Source organism: Lynx canadensis, chromosome C1, assembly GCF_007474595.2.
Source record: "Lynx canadensis isolate LIC74 chromosome C1, mLynCan4.pri.v2, whole genome shotgun sequence".
Classification (NCBI taxonomy): domain Eukaryota; kingdom Metazoa; phylum Chordata; class Mammalia; order Carnivora; family Felidae; genus Lynx; species Lynx canadensis.
This window is the reverse complement of record NC_044310.1, coordinates 117680704-117701803: the sequence shown is the minus strand read 5'-3', so window position 1 is coordinate 117701803 and position 21100 is coordinate 117680704. Positions and strand designations below refer to the sequence as shown.

General features: G+C 34.8%; 1 protein-coding gene across 2 annotated transcripts in view; it reads left to right on the top strand.

Annotated features, from left to right (window-relative positions):
* The window catches only part of PTPN4 (protein tyrosine phosphatase non-receptor type 4), a 226346-nt gene extending 207604 nt beyond the window's left edge, over positions 1-18742 (top strand). For both annotated transcript variants that reach the window (XM_030324799.1, XM_030324797.1), the window contains exons 25-27: positions 1981-2129; positions 3678-3813; positions 10787-18742. In XM_030324799.1, the coding sequence (XP_030180659.1) occupies positions 1981-2129; positions 3678-3813; positions 10787-10873 (372 nt within the window). In that variant the 3' untranslated portion in view covers positions 10874-18742. The remainder of the gene's footprint in view (positions 1-1980; positions 2130-3677; positions 3814-10786) is intronic.
* Positions 18743-21100: the final 2358 nt, after the last annotated feature.

Here is a 21100-nt window from a genome sequence, read left to right as displayed (position 1 = left end):
CCACCTGGGTCACTCTTCTTTGCTTCCAAATCCAGAGCTAGAAATGGAAACTGATTAGTAAATGATGGCTTAGTAACCCACTTGGAAGATATGTGTGGAGGGTGGCATGTTGCCAGTCTTGTCAGGCTGTTAAAGACCGTACACCCCACTTTCACTGCCTGCAGCTAGAGATTCCCCTGTAGCCACCTTTGGTTTTGACGGGGGCTCGAGAAGAGCAAATAGTACAGTCTACTACCTTTGTATACCCATGCCTACCCCATCAATGGTTAAGCCTTAGGAAATGAGAGCTTCCTCTCCCCCTCCCTGCCCCATTCTACCTCCCAGAATGTGAATAAAGGAGCCCAGCAAGACAGCTTTACTGACCCAGAGGGAAGGAACTAGAAGTCGTGCTGATGTATAATAAAGGAATCTGGCATTGAATAGGTTATAAGAAGTAAAAAATTAAACTTTCAAAATCTTTTGTAGATTCTATCAGAATGAATTTAGGGCTTAGGGACATATACTGTATAGCTCATGGTCTAATGTAACAAGGTAAGTCCATAAGATATTTCTTCATTTTCCCAAATGGATATGAAAGGCTGTATATGGCTTCAGCATAGTCTCTTTATGCTCCACCTATAGATTATCCATGGCAGTTTATAATATTAAAGTGTCTTTTCTTCGCAAACCCTGAGTACCCCAGAACTATGCTAAGACACAAATTAGTTTTTAAAGTTTGGGACAAATATAATTGGGAAAATACATTTGTTACCATGCCAAATACATACATACATGGATAAATAGAAAGACAGACACTACCTCAAAACATAATAAAAGATAATTTTACATTAACCATTTTTGTAATTATTGGTACATTAAATTAATTAAATTCTTATGTTAATAATCAAGGAGCACCTGGGTGGCTCAGTCGGTTAAGCATCTGACTCTTGATCTCGGGCTCAGGTCTTGATCTCAGGGTCATGAGTTCAAGCCCTGTTTTGGGCTCCACGCTAGGTGTGAAGCCTACTTTCAAAAAATAAATAAATCAATTAATAATAATAATAATAATAATAATAATAATCAAAGGTTGTCTATTGTAGATAACCATCTCATTTCATAGGATACTAAAAAATTACTTATCAGGTTATTCTGAGGTCTCTTTGGGAATTCTTCTTTCATTAGTTCCTTTCTTAATCACCTTGTACTTTAATGGTCTTTTCTGGAAGCTCCCTTTAATGTAAATGACTGTAGCCAGATTTAATAGTGTCGAATGACCATACCTACCAATTTTTGAGAATATGATTCCAAACAGCTGATGGGGTAATTTATAGGTCTTCTCATAGAATCCTTTCAAAATAAGACTATCCCTTTGGGTTGGAGGTGTTATTTTTCAGTTTAAGACAGTAAGGCTCTGATATATTAAGTGCTTACCGGCAGAGTCAAGATTAGAAATGAGATGCATAAATCCAATACCTTTCTCCATTTTACTGATTCTTGGCTCCTAAAAAAGAATTAAGCGCTGATTTGACTTTGTGTTCTTATGATCTCCAGTTTTTAATCCACATTTATTTTGAGATTTTGTTTTCCTAATTTCCATTATTTCACTTGTGTTTTTCAGAATTAGCCCAATTTTGCTTATAAAAGTTTTTTTACCTTACCATTTTGTTCACCTAACACTTTTTAGTTTTCTTCACACCTTTCTTTGTATCTTAACTTGGTTTGCTTATTTATTTGATTGTCATCTGAAAAGTACAAACAGACAAATTAAGTTATCAGAAGAGTAGTGATCCAGGTAGACAATACTCAATGGATACAACTGTTTCTGTGAAACAGTTTCTTTCTTTTTCATTAAAATTTGGGGTTTTATTGAACTTCTGCATTACTTTTTGTGTGTAGTGGGAATACTTTTCTCGCTTTTCTTCTAAAATTAAAATGACATAAATGTTTATACCTTAAAGATAATTCCTTAGTCAAAGTGCATAATTTTTCATTCACACTTAGAAAAATGAGAGTCGTCAACTCACTCAGATCCAATACATAGCCTGGCCTGACCATGGAGTCCCCGATGATTCCAGTGACTTTCTGGATTTTGTTTGTCATGTACGAAATAAGAGGGCTGGCAAGGAAGAACCTATTGTTGTTCACTGCAGGTATTCTATTTTCTGTCTTTTATGATTGAATAGCTGACCAGATAGGTCACCTCTAAAAGGAAATGCGTATTTTATTTTGTCCTTAAATTGTGATCATCACTATTTTAATTAGAGGGAACCTAAAGCTATGAAATGAAGCTGGAAGGCAGCAGGTATGTCCCGACACATGATTGTCTGAAACATTATCATAAGAAGTAAAAATAATACTTTACTGATTAATTCTTAGAAGGTTGTCTTTTTCATAGTTTATCTCTCAGACATTGGGTGTCTTATAATGGCTGGCATCTTAGACTTGATGAAATACAATATTGTAGGCATTCAGTTGCAGCCTAAGGTTTAGATTTTCTCCTCCCAGCAAGGTACTCCCTCCCGTTCTGTGACCCCTCCCAGGATATTTGTTAAGTACCCTCCCCTCTTGGAGTGGCTGTACCCAGTATCTATCATCAGAGGCTATGCCACTTCTATGAGCCCTAGGTGAACAATGGTAGGCTACCCTTTCTTGCTTTCATATTCAGGCCCCATTCTGCCTTCCAGAGGGCCAGGTACAATCACTCTAGCCTTCACTGCCACCAACCCAGAGTAGGAAACTGAAATTATCTTCTCCTTATCCTAGCCATTTCTGTCGTTAAGTGATTCATTCAGAAGCTGTATTGAATCTTCTGAATAGATAAATGAAGGTATCTCTTCATCCTTAAACTTTCCAGCACTTTTTTAAGAGCAGACTTTCAAATTATCAAAACAGATTATAGACCAGATATCTGAGAGGAAAAATGTCAGGAATGATGAACACGTTTGGCCATTTCATATCCTAAGCCCCCAAAAGCTGCTATAGCTATGTTCACAGAGAATACTTCAAAAAGTTGTTCTTGACTATCCCAATTCTAAAGTTTAATCAAAATTGAATTTGATTTTAAAAACTGACTTGAATATGTAAAATACTATTGTCTTTTGTACATTTGTTAATGATTATTGTAACTTTGTTATTTTGCATTTTAAAGTGAGGTTGCTCCAGTAAGCTTCTATACTTGTTCAGATTTTTAAAACTGAAATGTGACTCTTTTAAATTTTTTTTTTTTCAACGTTTATTTATTTTTGGGACAGAGAGAGACAGAGCATGAACGGGGGAGGGTCAGAGAGAGAGGGAGACACAGAATCGGAAACAGGCTCCAGGCTCTGAGCCATCAGCCCAGAGCCCGACGCGGGGCTCGAACTCACGGACCGCGAGATCGTGACCTGGCTGAAGTCGGACGCTTAACCGACTGCGCCACCCAGGCGCCCCGAAATGTGACTCTTTTAAAGTAGCATTTTTACACTAACAATGGGGAAGGGGTGGATACAAACCATTTAATCTGCATTACGTGTGAAATGTTTTTCAATTTTCAAAGTATTTTTTAGTTGGGTTCTACTTTTGTAATATAAAACTTTTAATTAAAATCAAATTATTATTCCATTGTATTATGTTTCATTCAGTACTTTAATTTACTGCACAAAAGCCACAAGAAGTGTAACAGGATAGTATCAATGAGACCTTGCCCCTTACTTTTTTAGTGCTGGAATTGGAAGAACTGGGGTTCTTATTACTATGGAAACAGCCATGTGTCTCATTGAATGCAATCAACCAGTTTATCCACTAGACATTGTAAGAACAATGAGAGATCAACGAGCCATGATGATCCAAACACCTGTAAGTACTGCACTTTATGTACTTGTGTGTATTCTCAACATGATGATTTTTGTTACCATTATATATGCCAAACCATATTTTTATATTTTAATTCCTTACCAGGAGCCAGTAACCCGTAGCATAGGGGTTGGTGAATATTGCCTGTGAGCTAAATCTGGCCCACCCCTTGTTTTTGTAAATAAAGTTTTATTGGCACACAGCCATTCCCACTTCTTTACATATTGTCTATGACTGTTTTTATACTAAAGTATCAAAGTTGAGAGGTTGCAACAGGTACCATATGATTGGCAAAACCTAAAACATTTACTAACTGATCTTTTACAGAAAATGTTTCTTAGTACCACCCTATCATGTTAATCCTTGAATGCTTAAACAGGTGCAGAGGAACTTTCCCTCTATTAAGTGTCAGTCAAGTGGGATGCCAAGAACTGAAGAGTCTTGATAGACCTGTTTTCCATGAAACAGCTGTGGTGAAATCACATTCTTTTTAACATAAGAACTTGAATCACAACAACAACAACAACAAAAGTCATGGAAATTAAGCTACTCATTTATTGTATTCTACACAGACTCTGAATTATATTCCAAGAATAAAAAGAAGAATTTTAGAGTTAATGTTAAGATTATTTTTTGTGTTAAGCCATGGTGAAATATTAGCATTGTTGGTGGCATTAAAGTTATTGAAGTGAATCGACCTGTGTGATCTAATAAATGCTTGTCATTTTTTTTAGCTTTTAATTATAGAAAATTTCAAATGTACGCAAGAGTACATAATCAAACGCAAGAGTAGATAATCAAACACTATGTTGAGTACTCAAACCCAACAGCATTTGCCATATTGTTTCATCTGTAGTGCCACCTACTGTCCCATATTTGAAGCAAATCCTAGACGTCAGATCATTTTGTCTATAAATATTTTAGTGTGTATCTGTAAAAGGTACAGAGTGGTTTTTCTTCTAAACAAAATCACAATACCATCATCACATGTAAGTATAATAAACAGTAATTTCTTAATATTATCAAATAGCCTATATTCAGATTTTCATTTGTCCCATATAAATCACGTCTTTTTTATAGAACAGCTTTATTGAAATATAATGCACATACCACAAAATTTACCTATTTATTAATTTTTAGCTTATTTTTGAGAGAGAGAGCAGTGGGGAAGGGGCAGAGAGAGAGAGGAGGACAGAGGATCTGAAGCCAACTCTGTGCTGACAGCAGAGAGCCCAATACAGGGCTTGAACTCAAAAACCGTGAGATCATGACCTGAGCTGAAGTCGGACACTTAACCAACTGAGCCACCCAGGCGCCCACAAAATTCACCCTTTTAAAGTATATAGTTCATTAGTTTTTAGTATATCACAGAGTTTTGCAACCATCACAACTCTCTAATTTTAGAATATTTCATCTCCTGAAGAAGAAACCCCATACCCATTTCCCTCATACAGTCTCCAACCTCCCCCCAGCCCAGCTTTAGGTAACCACTAATCTACTTTCTGTCTCTGTAACTTTACCTTTTCTGGACCTTTCATATGCATGAAATCATACAACTTGGTCTTTATAATTGACTTCTTTTAATTAGCATAATATTTACAGGTTTATCCATTCTATAGAGTGTATCATGTTTCATTTCTTTCTCTTTTTTTGTTTGCCTGAATACTATTCCATTGTTTATCTATTCATCCGTTCATGGGCATTTAGATCATTTCTGCTTCTTGGTTATTATGAATAATGGTACCATAAACATTTGTGTATGTTTTTGTGTGAATATGTTTTCATTTCTCTTGGGTATATACCCAGAGGGGGAATTGCTGGGTCATATGGTAACTCTGTTTAACCTTTTGAGTAACTGCCAGACTGTTTCCAATGTGGCTATACCATTTTGCCATTCTTCTGTCAGTGTATGAGGGCTCTGCTTTCTCCATATCATTGTCAACACTTGTTATTATCTGTCTTTTTAAAGTGGTCTCTGCACCAATGTGGGGCTCGAAGTTGTGACCCCGAGATCAAGAGTCCCATACTCCACTGACTGAGCCAACCAGGCACCCCTCTCTTTTTTCTATTTTAGCCTACTGAACATAAAGTGGTATCTTGTTGTGGTTTTGATTTGTGTTTCCCTAATAACTAGTGCTTTCAAGCATTTTTTCATGTGTTTATTTGTATATCTTCTTTTGAAAACTGTCTATTCAAACCTTTTGCCCTTTTATTTTTTTTAAAGATTTTATTTTTAAATAATCTCTGCACCCAACAAAGGGCTTGAATTCACAGCCTTAGATCAAGAGTCACACGTTTCACCAACTGAGCCAGCCAGATGCCCCTTCCCCTTTTTTCAGTTTGTTCTTTTGGTCATTTTATTGTTGAGTTGTAAGAGTTCTTTATATTTTCTAAATACAAGTGCCTTGTACGTCTATGGTTTGCAAATGTTTTCTTCCATGCCGTTCTTTTACTTTTTTGATTATGTCATTTGTAGCACAGAAGTTTTTAAATTAAAATTGATGAAGTCTAGTTTATATATTTTTTAAATCACATATGCTTTTGGTGTCATATCTAAGAAATCATTGCCGAAACTCAAGGCTGCAAAGGTTTATTCTTCTGCTTTCTTCCGAGAGTTTTATAGTCTAGCTCTCACATGTGTGTCTGATTTATTTTGAGTTAGCTTTTACATATAGTTTGAGGTATGGTTCCAGTTTCATTCTTCTACATGTGGCTTTCCAGTTGTCTCCACTCCATTGTTGAAAAGACTGTTCTTTCTTTTTAAATTTTTTTTTTTAACATTTATTTATTTTTTGAGAGACAGAGAGAGAGCACAAGCAGGGGAGGGGCAGAGAGAGAGAGAGAGAGAGAGAGAGAGACACAGAATCCAAAGCAGGCTCCAGGCTCTGAGCTGTCAGCACAGAGCCTGATGCAGGGCTTGAACCCATGAACCGTGAGATCATGACCTGAGCCGAAGTCAGTCGCTTAACCGACTGAGCCACCCAGGCACCCCAAGATTGTTGTTAATTGTCTCTATGTTCCTTGTCAAAAACTGGTTGACCACAAATGTAAGGGTTTATTTTTGGACTTTCAACTCTGTTCCATTGATTTATATGCCTATCCTTATACTACTTACATAGTGTCTTGATTACTTATAGTTTTATAATAAAATTCGAAGTCAGGAAATGTGACTCTCCCAACTCTGTTCCTTTTTCAAGGCTGTTTTAGCTATTCAGAGTCCCTTGCTTTTCCATATTAATTTTATATGGATTCATTATATGTTCTCTGCAAAAAAAAAAGCAAGATATGGATTGCATTAAATCTACATATCATTTTGGGGGAGTGTTGCCATCTCAATGATATTCCATCTTCCAAACCATGAACACAAAATGTCTTTCCATCTATTTATGTCTTCTTTAATTTCTTTCATATGTTGTAGTTTTCAGTATCCAAGTCTTATACTTCTTTTGTCAAATTTATTAAGCTTTTTAGTCTTTTTGGTGCTATTTTAAGGGAAATTGTTTTCTTAATTTCAGTTTGGGAGTATACATTGCTTGGGTATAGACATAAAATTGATTTTGTATGTTGATCATGTATCCTGCAACCTTGCTGAAATAATTCATTAACTCTAGTAATTTTTTACCTATGAAAGTAGATTCCTTAGGATTTTCTACATACAAGATATTATCTGTAAATAGAGGTAGTTTACTTCTTCCTTTCCACTTTAGATGCCTTTCCTTTCTTTTTTTTTAAGTTTGTTTGTTTCGAGAGTGAGAGAGAGAGAGCTTGAGCAGGGAAGGGGCAGAGAGAGAGGATCCAAAGCAAGCTCTATGCTGCCAGTGCAGAGCCCCGTGTGGGGCTCAAACTCACAAACCATGAGATCATGACCTGAACTGAAATCAAGAGTTGGAGGCTTAGCCAACTGAGCCACCCAGGCACTCCCGTCCCCCCTTTTTTCTCCCAAGTGTCCCAAGCTAAAACTTCCAGTACAGTGTTAAAGTGGTAAAACCAGACACTCTTGTCTTGTTCCTGGTCTTAGGGAGATAGCTTTCAGTTTTTTACCCACTAAGTATCTAACAAGCTGCCTTTTGTCAGGTTGAGGAAGTTCCCTCTGTTGCTAGTTTGTTGAGTAATTTCATCATGAAAAGGTGTTCAGTTCTGTCAAATGCTTTTTGTGTATGTATGTCTCTTGAAATGATTGTGTGGTTTTTGTCTTTTATTAATGTTGTATAGTATATTGACTGACTCTCAGATGTTAAACTAACCTGCATTCCTGGGGTAAATTCTACTTGGACATAGTGTGTAATTTTTTTTATATGATGCTTGATTTGATTGGCTAATATTTTCTTGAGATTCTTGTATCTATATTCACACATAATGGATTTTTAATTGTAGCAAAACACACCACATAAAATTTATCATCTTAACCATTTTGAATTATGCAGTTCAGTAGTATTAAGTGTATTCACACTGTTGGGTAACCTGTCTCTAGCACTTTTTCATCTTGCAAAACTAAAACACTATACACATTTAAACAACAACTCTCCATATCCCTCTCCTCCCATCCCCTGGCAACCAGCATTCTACTTTCTGTTTCTAGGAATTTGACTGCTCTAGATGCCTTATATAAGTAGCTTCATACAGGTTTTGTTTTTCTGTGACTGGATTCTCTCAGCATTATATTCTCAAGGTTCATCCATTTTGTAGCATGTGTAAGAATTTCCTTTCTTTTAATGCTGAAGAATTCTTGATTGTGTATAGGCCACATTTTGTTTATCCTTTTATCTGCTAGTGGACATTTGGGTTGTTTGCATCTTTTGGTTATTGCAAATAATGCTTCTGTGAACATGGATGTATGAATGTCTCTTTGAGGTCTTACTTCCAATTTTTTTGTATGTATATATACCCAGAAATCAAATTATTGGATTGTATCATACACAATGAGCTTTTGCTTTTACAGTTTGTATAAAATCAGGATTCAGATACAGTCCACAAATTTTGATTGGTTTATGTCTCCTAAATCTCTTTTAATGTGTTGCTTCTTTCTACGTTTCTTTTCTTTTTTCCTGCAGTTTATTTGATGAATAAACCGAGTATTATCTGTGTTTCCTAAAAGTGGTAAATGGATCTATAGACTTGAAAAAATTAGGTGGTATTTTGTTCTTTCAAGAGGCACTTAAACGTTGTCTTTCTTTTTGTGATGTTAGTGGGTGGCCTTGGGTGATCAGTGTCTGCATCATTAACTGGTGGGGTTTGAAGAATGATAATAGTCTATTATTCCTTCTTTGTTTATTAGCTGGAATACTTCTTTAAAGAGAAAGTTCTCTTCTGCTATTTGGTTAACCAGTGGTATAGGCTGTGCTTTCCTATATCAGTTTTCAGTATAATGAGTTGGTTCACTTGCCTCTCCCACTGGTGACCTCATACTTTTGTTTGCTTTGATATTATTCTGATATCGTGGATTTAAACATATGTGATATATTTCAACTCGTTGTAGTTATTTTTTTTTTAATGATGCCTACACTGTCCCATTTTTGGCCAGTAGGAACCTGTTCAGCTCGGCTCCTAAGCTGTTTTGTCAAGACCCTAGTACGGATAGTTTCTTTGCTACCAATAAAAATGTCCAGGCATGTGCATTTCCTGCCCCAGTTTTAGAATCATAATTTCTCCAGAAAAGTACTGTTTTTTTTTTTGTTTTTGTCTTCAGAAATTATTTTAGGGATCACCTTCTGAGCACTAGGTATTTTAAGCTGCTGGGTTAGTGTTAGTATTTGTCTCTAGAAATCTTCCATTGCCACAGTGAAGAAAACAAACGTATAAGGAGCTACTACTGACGCTTCCAATACAAATTCAGGACCTCAGTGTTTTTACTTGATGTGTTCTACCTTACATCTTTATTTCCATTCTTCTTTAACAAGAATAATGGTTCTCTACAATATCAGCAATGAAAGATTTAGACTATCACAAATACTCCCTTGTTTTATTCCACATGACATAACATCTCAAAATAACAAAACTAACACTACTACCACCAACAGAATCGTTACTGAAAAGAATTTTTTTTTCTATTTTTTGGATATTCTATTTTTTTCAAATTACTGTTTAAAAGTCCCTTGAAATAACTCCTCTCTATGTGGTTATACCATCAACTACATACACACATTGATTGTTTCATATTATTTTCAACTTACAGAGATTTTGTTAAATTAACATTCTAATTATGGGGTATATTTATGTGGTTCCAAAGTAAAATCTATAGAAGGAGGAGGTATATCCAGTGAAATCTAATCTCTACCCCTCTCCTGAACTCTATTCCCTCTATCTCTTCATAGGAGACTATGTTTTTAATGATTTGTCCTTCCCTTTTGTATAACATATATATTGAGATGGACATTTGTAGTCACCCTCTTTCTGTTATAAAGAGAATACATTGTGTGCACTTTTCTCTGCCATGCTGTTTTAACTTAACAAGGTATTCTGGAATCATTTTATAGTGATTGGTAGACTTTCATTCCTTCCCCTTCAGCCCTTCACCACATAGTATTCCCCTGTGAGGATGTGCCACCCAGTTCCTTCCTGGTAGCCATTAGGATTGTTCCTACTCTGTGTTATTAAAAATAATCCAGTGGTGAATAGACTTATTTCTGAATATATGTTTTCAATTTCTTTTTCTGGTTTATCTTTCGGATAGATTCCTACAAGTGGGATTAATGGGTGAAAGGTAAATTAATGTAATTTTTTAGATGCTGCCAAATTGTAGTATTTTACATCCCTACTAGCGATGTATGAGTGAGTGTTGCCAACAAAATACGTTGTCAGACCTTTTTATTTTTTGCCTTTGTGTTGGTGAAAAATGGTATCTCTGTGCGGTTTTACTTTGCATTTTCTTTATAAGCAAGTCAAGTGAAATTGTTGTTGTTGTTGTTGTTGTTGTTGTTGTTGTTGTTGTTGTTGTTTTCTAGTCTTTCTGATCAGTTCTATCCTTTCTATTTTTCAGAGTCAATACAGATTTGTATGTGAAGCTATTTTGAAAGTTTATGAAGAAGGATTTGTTAAACCCTTAACGACGTCAACAAATAAATAAGAAAGCATAAGTCTGGGATATGTGTTGGAAAACTGCTTTCTGCTCTATTCACTGTGCCATAATTCTGCTTGCAGGAAATGGCAGTTAGACAAAAACAATGAAGAACTAACAAAAACTGAAAACTTCAGCACTGTTGCACTTTATGTTTAAACAATGTCACTCTCTCAAAATCTGTAATTCATGTGTTTGAAGACTATTTCATGCTTTGCTCCGAACAAATAGTGAATAACTGAGTATGTTCAGGGTAATTTATGAAATCTGTGGTGGTGCCATGCAGTCCCCTTCTGGTAGAATTGCCACAAACAAGGCTCAGAATTCTCCTCATCTCTGATATACACCTGTATCTTGAAAGCAAAAAGAAGTATACATCAGGAGTCAGCTCTGGTGTTTCCCAGTGATTCATGTACTTACTATACTGATTACCAGATTTTTATTTTTTAAATTTTAGCAATATCATTCTCAATATTAGCCAATACACTGCCTATGGATGCAGCACATCTTTCCCCGTACTCCCCTGTAGAGACCTGCTGTTCGTGAGAAGAAAGATGGAATTTGCTTTTCCCAGGAAATGCTGCACAGTGTCCATTTACCAGCATCTTATAGAAAGTATAAATATGAATCTACAAGTTTTCTTGAATTTAATAATGTAACTTATATTTATCATACGGTTGGCTTATTCCAAATCATGTGATTTCGCATACTTGATGTAAAGGAATGCATGCGTTGTGTCTTAACCCCTTAAGTGCCTTGAGACGTCTTTGTATGTCTAATGAAAAGGCACTCATTTGACCCCACTAGGAGGTATGTGTGTATATTGTACATTTACATTTTTATGCATTTTGAATCAGTTTGCATTTAAAAAAAAAACAGCTTCTTGTATGAAGAGTTACGCAAAGAAGGGTATGGAAATTTTATTTCTTACTCAATTCCTGTATTTTGCCACAAGAAGCAAAGATAAATTGTGTTCTACTGAGTGAGCGTTCTGCTGCTATGGAATTATTGAAAATCTGCACATTCCTTTCCTGAGGGACAAGGGTTACAGTTGAGCAGCTCAAGTTAAAAGATGCTTTATTATTCAAATTTTCTCTTTATTTTATCCCTAACTTTAGAAATGGCACCTAATATGCATATTAAAGTTAAACATATTGATATTTTCAGCTAAAGTTAGAGCAATTCGTTGTGATTTATTTCTATCACTGTCTAAATTATTATTCTTAAAGCATTTATTTCGGTTCATATCAAGTTTTGTTCACACCAGTCTGTTGGTTGGGATGCTTCGAACGAGGAATGAAACGTTTTTGACTTATTTCTAAAGGCAATCCCTCAATAACTGCATTGAGGGTTTATTGTCATATTTGTGTACAATTAAATTACCCCAGTTTATATATACTTACTAAGTTACAAGCATGTTAATACGGAGAGTTTTGCTTGTCAGCCTGATGGAGGCTCTGGTTCCCTGTAAGGATGTGTATCCTTTCCTCTTCAGGACTTTTTTTTTAAGTCTACAGAGAGATAGAACTTTAAAATTGCCCAGTTTTAATATAAGTGGAAATTTGCTCACCTATTGAAATGTTATATTACACACTTGTTTTATATGGATTGTGGTCAAAATATTCATTTACTAGTGGTTTCTGAATACTTCTGTATAGTCTTGATAAAACTTAGAGTTTGAATGGTAGATATTGTGAAATGCCGTTCAGTACGAGGGGACAAATACACATTTAAAAATCTTCGGTGTAATCAAAGTGATGTTATTTCAGATAATCAGAACCCATAATAACACATTTTAGGAAATTAAGTCCTAAACATTGATAACCAAGATACCAAATAATTATATTCAAATATTTTAATTTTTTAAGAGAAAAGTAAACATAACCTTTATGTCAAAGAGAAATTCTCCTATCCCTGGATTTCACAGCCAAGACAGTATAAATTAGTAACTAACTAGAGTCTTATTTGAACATTCCATTTTCTACCAACAGATAAATATAATTTAGGCTGCTATATGACATAATGATAAATCAAGAAGTGAACAAGTAAAATCATGTTGAGGGTCTACATAATTAATAGCTGTTTGACAGTTGTTTTTAATCTGAATTAAAATGAAAATCTATTCTGTGTGGACAGAATATGACAACCATAGATTAAAAAGATAAAAAAAATGCAGTTGTATAGATATGAACAGACAAATGTCATGGTTGGCATGTTCTTTAACTTACAGGTGTGTTTACACTTCTGAGATAAACTCTAATTTTGTTGGCAATGAGCACTGCTGCCTTTTAAAATGATTAATTCCAGTCTTTAAGTGGTAAATATTAGAAGTCTGGAGTTACATTTAAATTTCTCACATATGGATTTTTCATCTGGGAGCTACCCTCTGTCAGTATTTTTATGTACAGAAAAGATCCTTTTTTAAAGGCATATTTATTAGGATCTTAAAACAAATTATCCTTCAGAGCTGCTTAAAATGGATATGCTAATTATGCTTCTGTGTTCACCCAACAAATCAGACTTTATCCGTTACACCTAAGAATTTTTAACCTGTTCATCAATCTAAATAGGGTTCTAGGAATAATCCCAGCTTTAATATGCCAAGTAGGTCTAGATTTTCCATTCATATCCATGTAATACTGTGTAATAAAAATGTCAAATTTCTTGTATCTGAACTGCTCTCCCTTTCCTCCAGTTAACTCCTCTGCTCTCCCACTCCCCCCACCTGCAGAGAAATCAATGCTACTGTTCTTCTCACAAGTGGAAATAGATATTGGTGAATCAAGGGGCTTTGTAAATGATAAATGTTTATGAAAACCTTTCCTCTCTGATTTAAGGTGGTTTTACCATGTTCATTTCAGATTTTGTTGAGCATCAGATTTGTGTCAGCACTGTGTACATAGCATGAGGAATATTTTGGAATAGACTTTACATTCACAAGAAGAATTGGTGGTGTTTGTTAAATGAGTACATCCATTCAAAATAGAGGCAGAGTAAACAGCTTAAGAAATAATTTTCTTCGTGTGGCCTGCTAGCACAAGTGGGGGGGGGGAGGTGTTGCTCATTTTGATTAAGGGTAAAGAGAAAATTTATATATAAAAACTGACTTCAAACTTAAGAAGGTATGATAAGCCATTAAGACAGTTGCTTGAAGGTTTCAAGTACTACTACGTACACTTTTGTGTGTTTATATATATTTGTGTGTTTCATAAAGGCTAATGGTAACAAACAGAGGTAAAGGGTTATTTTAACTATAGAGTTGTTTATAATCTGCTGGCAGGTCTGGTCAGGTCTAATCAGGTATTTGAGTGAAAGTCTTCTGTCTCCACTAGAAATACTCTTAACTTGAGAGCTGAAAGGAACTTGAATGATTTTATCTAATCTCACCTTCTCCATTATTTTAGGCAACATATATGAATAGATTATAAATTCTTGTGAATTTTAGTCTGTTTCAGCTCAAGAATTATACTCAGGCAGTGTTTTCACTTAATAACTATGATCTTAGAAGATGTCACTTAATTTAGAAAATAAGTAGGCTTTAAAAGGTGATCCTAATTAGGACCCTGACTCAGTTTGCTAGTTATGCTTCTCTGATAGAACATAAGCTTTTGTGAAGTGTTTAGGCTGATAACACATGCAGTACAAAAACATTCTGAAATGTAAACTAGAAGACTAATTTTTTAAAAGCACTTAAGACATAGAACTAGGATTTAGGATATATGTCGAGTTATAATCAAATAATTTATGTTCATAATGTGAACATGTAGTAGAATTAAAGCATTACTTATTTTATAATCTAATCAGGAAGGGAGAAAGAAAGAAGAATTTTTAACAATGTTCTATTTAATACCTGTGTTTTGAATATTTAAGATATTCTGATAGTAAGGTTGCCAAAGTAGTTTTGAATTCATAAAAATTATTTATACCACAATAAGGTGGGATATGTTTACATCTCTTTTATTTTGTAGTTTAGGTGAATTTACACTTAAGTCACTTAGAGTAAATATATTATGGTAAGTAGTTGTGGGAATAAACATCTCTTAATAATATGACATGAAAAAGATGAATTATGTCGCACACATTTGGCTTTTATGCCACATCAACAAAGTAACCATATTATCATTGCTTACTTCCCACATTTACTTTAGCTGTTCAACCAGTTTCTGCAGTCATTTGTGTGTGTGTGTGTGTGTGTGTGTGTGTGTGTCTGTGTGTGTGTGTGTGTGTCTGTGTGTGTGTGTGTGGTGTTTCTTCCAAGTAAAATAGCCATGTTGTTAAAACCCACTGGATTTTATCAGATATCAGAATTACTGATCTGTTGGCAGATTTATTGGTGTCTCAGTGTGATCACAACATAAGTTATAGCAACTGTTTATAAAATTCTTAGTGAATTGTATAGCTACAAAGGAATACAAGTAATAAAACATTCTTGAGCGAACTAATAGAGAAGTTCAGCAATTTTATAAAGAGCCCATGAAATTAATCCCTAAATTGTATTTCGGGAGTTCATCTTATTTTACAATGTCTGCAACTGTTACCAACAATTGTTTTATTATATACTGACTTCATTTATTCTTAGTAGCAATTCGTACAATAAGCCTAGCAATTCGTACAATAAGCCTCTCAATCGTATCAAAAACCAACAAGTCCTTTATCAGCCAGAAATGAGACATTTTATTTTTATAATCTTGGTGAAGTTGTCCTGGGTAAACACCAAATAGTTACTTCTGTTTCCATTTCTAAATTTGCTGCTATTTATTTGTATGTTTTTCTACTGCAATTTACTATTGATTTCTAAAGTTTTATAGTCACTGTTATTTTTATTTTAGCAGTCCAAGCTCAGTGGGCAGTCAGAAGTAGTATCTACTGGGGTGCAATCCATCAATATTGACTAGATGTGATTCAGTGCATAAAGAAGAAAAGCAATTTTTTTTTAAATTTACGAAGTGAAAGGTATTAGCAATATTGCAAGTTAAAGACTACAATTTTAGGTGGAAGTCCTAATGTTTAACTTCCTGAAACCTTTTAAAATTTCCGATAAGAGAATGAGAGTGTTTAAAAGCCTTGATGTGCTCATGGAAGTTTCAGTTAAGCACTGTAGAATTTTCCTACTTGTGTAAATGATACAGAAAATATTTTTCTATGGACAAAGGATTGAAACTGTTAACTTCTTTTACTTCATTGTGTAAAAGGAAATGATACTTGTATGTCTTTCATGCTGTAAAAATATGAATGTATCTTTGAAATGTTATTAGAATTATGACTTGATTCTAAGGAAACTCTTTGTTTTCAAAAGTCAGCAAGGGATTGAAAAAAAATGAAAGGAAGAGTATTCCATCCACTTCATTATATAAAATGCAATTTTAGAAGAAAACTAATTTTCATTATAAACAAGCAATCATTACTGAAGCATATTTCAGATATAACATACATTGTTTTGTATTCTGTTTTGTTTTAGCTCTAGAATAGAAAATTTCAAGAAAACTTGTGCTTACTATTTTTAAGTGTAAAACAATTGAATTCTAGACATCTGGAGTGTGGAAGGGTGTTTTTGTGTGAGGGTAAACATTCTGCTGCATGTGTTTACCGTGAAGGAAAGTTCTCAGGCTTTGTCACTGTGGCAGCCACAAATGAGGACATCGTTGTGAGTTTGACTTTGGTGACGCCAGAAATCTGTGCATCAGATCCACTATAGTAAATATGTGCAGAGGCCCCTGACAAATAGTTTTGCCTTCTTATGATCAGTATCTTGGACAGGTAAGACCACTGAGCCCAGTTCTGACCTGTAACAGTGGTGTATTAGATGCTTAGGGATTTATTAATTCAGCTGAACAACAAACCCTACCATGTTTTAGGCATGATTTGCTCAATAGTCTTTTTAAAGGGTAGTATTTATTATTCATCACTTGTTACACTTGACTCAATGGGACCTTCATTATTTTGACTCCTGCTTCCGTATATCCAACTTCAGAAAAGTAATTTCATCTTATAGTCTTTTTGAAGTAAATACCCTGAAGCTATAAGGTGATACCTTTCTTCATTAGCTTTTTTTTTTTCTTTTACAGTGGTTAAGAGATTAATATCAGGCCCCCTCAACCCTGAGAGTTTCCAAAATGTAACAAATATTACTTGTAACTTTAACCGAAATGCCACCTTGCTAAATGAAATTATCACCATGACATCGTCAAGGAGGATCAGCCCAGTTTACCATCTTAGACACAAATAGGTGCTGATGTTTGATTTCCCCAAATTCACTGTAGTCACAATTGGGGCCGTTTTACCTTATATTTAAAAGAAGCTTTTTAGTTTTTACTCCTGAATTGTGTTGCAGTTCCTTGCCTTCCCTGGCAAGAACATTTCAATCCAATTCTGGGATTCTCTGGCACCCATCTTTTCCAACCCTTTAGTGAGTTCACAAGATTATTCAGTCTTTCTTATATCCTGTAGAGTAGGTCAAATTTCAATGCTGAAATTGACTTCTTGAATTTTAAATAGTAGCACTTTATTTCATGCTTACTACTGACTTAATTTATACATTTAAAAAGTAAAATCTATCCTAGGAGTTTTGTAAATATGGAAAAACTTTAATGGATTAGTATGTAGAACTCATTGGATTGGACCCAAGTTCAGTGCTTTACAATGATCTCCTGGTCATTTGATATTTAAAAGGTAATTTTTGTGGTTTTAGCTTTGCCACTTTTCTGTAATTAATTTAGTAGAGTGAAGCCTACCCAGTTGACTATCCGGCTGGACTCTGGGTGCTCTCAGCTAACTTCAACCAGGTTTGGTTTACAATAATCCTTTCTGCTTTGAATTTTCCTACATGACATGAATACTTGGAAATCCACTTGTTTGGTTTTAAGTGGTAGGTAGGGGTTAAGTCAATACCGCACCACAAGTAAGTTGAAGAGGCAAAGTCCTGATACTTTATATACGTGTCAAGGGACAGGATTTAAGACACTAAAAACAGTTTACATTAAGCTGTTTTCATTTTATCTCATTAGAGTATGTGTGCTTGGAAAAAAAACAAAAAACTGTCCAACCCAGTGTTCTTAAAGCATCAGGACATTGCAGTTACAATCCATATTGTTATCTTTTCAAGTAAGAAAAGCTAGTCTTTATTTTCTACAGTGTAGGCTTAAGTTTAGGACAATTTACTATATACTCATCAGTGATATTTTTAAGTATTAGTTTTACAAAATTATTTCTATGTAGAGGGTGTATTAATTTGGGATTTTTTTTCTTGTAACAGGTGCTATATGTAAATATGAAGGGCGAAAAGTCACTTAGTTAAAAATCTAGTTTATTTCGTTATTAAAATATGATTTTGCATTTCTGCTGTCATTTCACGTTTGATTGTACTGAACTAGTAGCAAAATGGAATTAGCCCCTTAATTTTTAAAATTAACTCTCTTTCCCCATTTCACAAAAATAGCTCTTTCCATATGGTTTGTTTCCACAATAAGAGGCAAAGAAGCTTAGGGTTCGTTTAAAATGTATAAGCTTGAATTTGGTCAACACGGGATAATTTGAAATCAGCGCTCTGCATTTGTCACTGCAGCTTACTGTATGCTTGAAAAGCCTGTGTATTTGTTTTAATTTCAGTGAAAAACTAGAATTCCTGAAGTTTATTCATGTAAAAAAAAAAAAAAAAAAACTATGAATACTAACAGCAGACAGGATTAAAATGCTGATTCACATTAAAACTGTTTTAGTCCTAAGAGCAACTTCTGTTACGTGCAATGCTATTACACATATTTTGTTGGCCATATTTCATTTTGATTGAGAAATAGTTGTTCAGGTACAGACGTGAAAAAACTCTAGCTGTGACTTTTAATTGTTCAATTGCAAAATAAAGATGTGCTTTAGTAATTTAAAGTATAGGAGTTTTGAAGATTATTTTTTGTTGTTGGGCTTTTCTGACAGTGGTGGTATTCATTAATGGGGGATCCGAAGGGACTGGGAGAATGCTAAGTGCAAACTTTATTTCTAGAATTTCTGTTTCACGAGTGGCTGTGTTTGGGGAGGGGTGAGGAGATTAAGTAAGGAACTAAAAGGGATTTAGAGGATTAAAGAATAAGGAAATGTTCTTCCTTCACTTCAGCCACTGCTTGACTCCTCTCTCCTCCCAGCATCAGCCCCTCTTCTGGTATTCCTGACCTAAGATCTTGTCAATCAAAATAAGGGACCTTTCTGTACCTACATTCAGCGTGCCTTGTATCTTCCCCAAATGCAGTTGAAGTATGCCATCTTTCATCTGAAAGAAAATAATTTCTTAAAAAATTAATATTTAAGTAATTTTGTTATCTAAAAAATGAAGGCAAAGATAAAGATTTATGATTATGCCATGATTATTCTTACGTACATAATAATAGAAATTCAAACAGTATAAGGAAGATTCACAAGGAGGTGTAAAAGCCTCTGACCTACCCCTAAGAGTAGTCTCCCTCAAACCGATGACAACTTCTATTAAATTTCTTGTATTTTCCTCTGGGGGGAAATGTGTGTGTATGCATTTGTAAGTACATATACATTTTGTTAATGTCAGAGGCATCGTACAATATATTCTGCAGTGCTTTGTCACCCTGGAAATACTTCCATATCAGCATATTCAGGTCTACCTCATTCTTCTCAATCACTGCCTTGTACTCCATCCTATGGATATACCGTAATTTAATTTCCTGATGCACACTTACCTTGTTTCCAGTTCATACTGTACAAGCAATGCTCTATTGAACCTCCTTTTGCAAATATTTTCTTTAATCATTATTAGCATAAACGTAGGGTAAATTTCTACCAGCAAAGTTGCTAGGTCATAGGGCACCTGCATTTTGAAATTTTAATAAATATTGTCTAATTGTTCTTGGAGAAGTTTATATCAGTTTATGGTTCCATCAAAGCATATGAGAATGTCTGTTTCCCCACATTTTTATTAGAACTGATATCAAACTTGCTCATCTTATAAATGAAATTATCTTTTGACAATGCATTTCTTCTGTGAGGAAGTAAAGTAGATTTTCATATCTTTATTGATCTTTTGTATTTCTTGTTCTCAAAATTCCATATTGATATCCTTTGCTTATTTTTATATCAGGTTGTTTAATGTTCTATTCATATGAGATGTTGGAAATTAAAGAAATTAGTCACTTGACAGTCATGTGTTTATATATTGCAAACCTTTTTTCTCATGGTGTTCTTTGACTTTATTCTTCTAGGGTGTTGGGGGGACATGATAATATTTTTAATACTTTTATCCACAAACGGATCAGTCTTCTTCGTGACTTCGGAGTTTGGGGTATACCTGCAAAAGCTTGACTCTAATCCTCTATTAACATTCCATCTGTGACAGAAGCTCTCTTAACCACCTTCTAAGTAACCCACTCTGTAGACTGGCACTCTGTTTTCCCCTCTTGTTCTCCCCTTGCCACCACTGACTGCTCTGAGTCATGCCAGAACTCTTGGGGTTCTAATTAAAGTAGTAAGCTTCCTAAAATCAGCTGTATTTATTTGCTAACCTATATATGCAAATTTATCTTTCTGATACCATTTAATTATGTGCTACATTAGCCAGTGAAATGTGCATGTGAAAAGCAGGAGGGTTGGGTTTTTGCAAAACCCTTATAAAGGTGTCATTAAAACTTCATCAAATTCTTTAAAAATTATTTAAAATAGGTATTAGCGAGACAATTATGAGAGACTAACAAAAGATGATGCATTTGAGAGACAGAAAAAAATTGATGCCTCACTTGGGGTCTGTTTTTTTGCAACAGAGACTCAGGGACTATAATTGGGCTCAAACCCAAAGTAAAAGTAAAACCTTGTTCCTACATAAAAAAGAGTCACAGATAAAAATGCATTTTTTGTCCTAAGCTAAAACAAAATGCTTGTATTTTTATCTCTCCTTTAAATGGCTTTTCAAGGGGCGCCTGGGTGGGGCAGTCGGTTGAGCGTCCGACTTCAGCCAGGTCACGATCTCGCGGTCCGTGAGTCTCCCTCTCTCTCTGCCCCTCCCCCGTTCATGCTCTGTCTCTCTCTGTCCCAAAAATAAATTAAAAAAAGTTGAAAAAAAAATTAAAAAAAAAATAAATGGCTTTTCAATTAACCAACTAACCATTAGTTTTGGTACCATCAGATACAGTTTCTACTGTATGTAAAAATTCCTCTCGAATATTTAGACAGTTTTTAAGTTTGCTATTAAAAATTATGATAGCCTTTTATATATTCCCCTTTAAATTA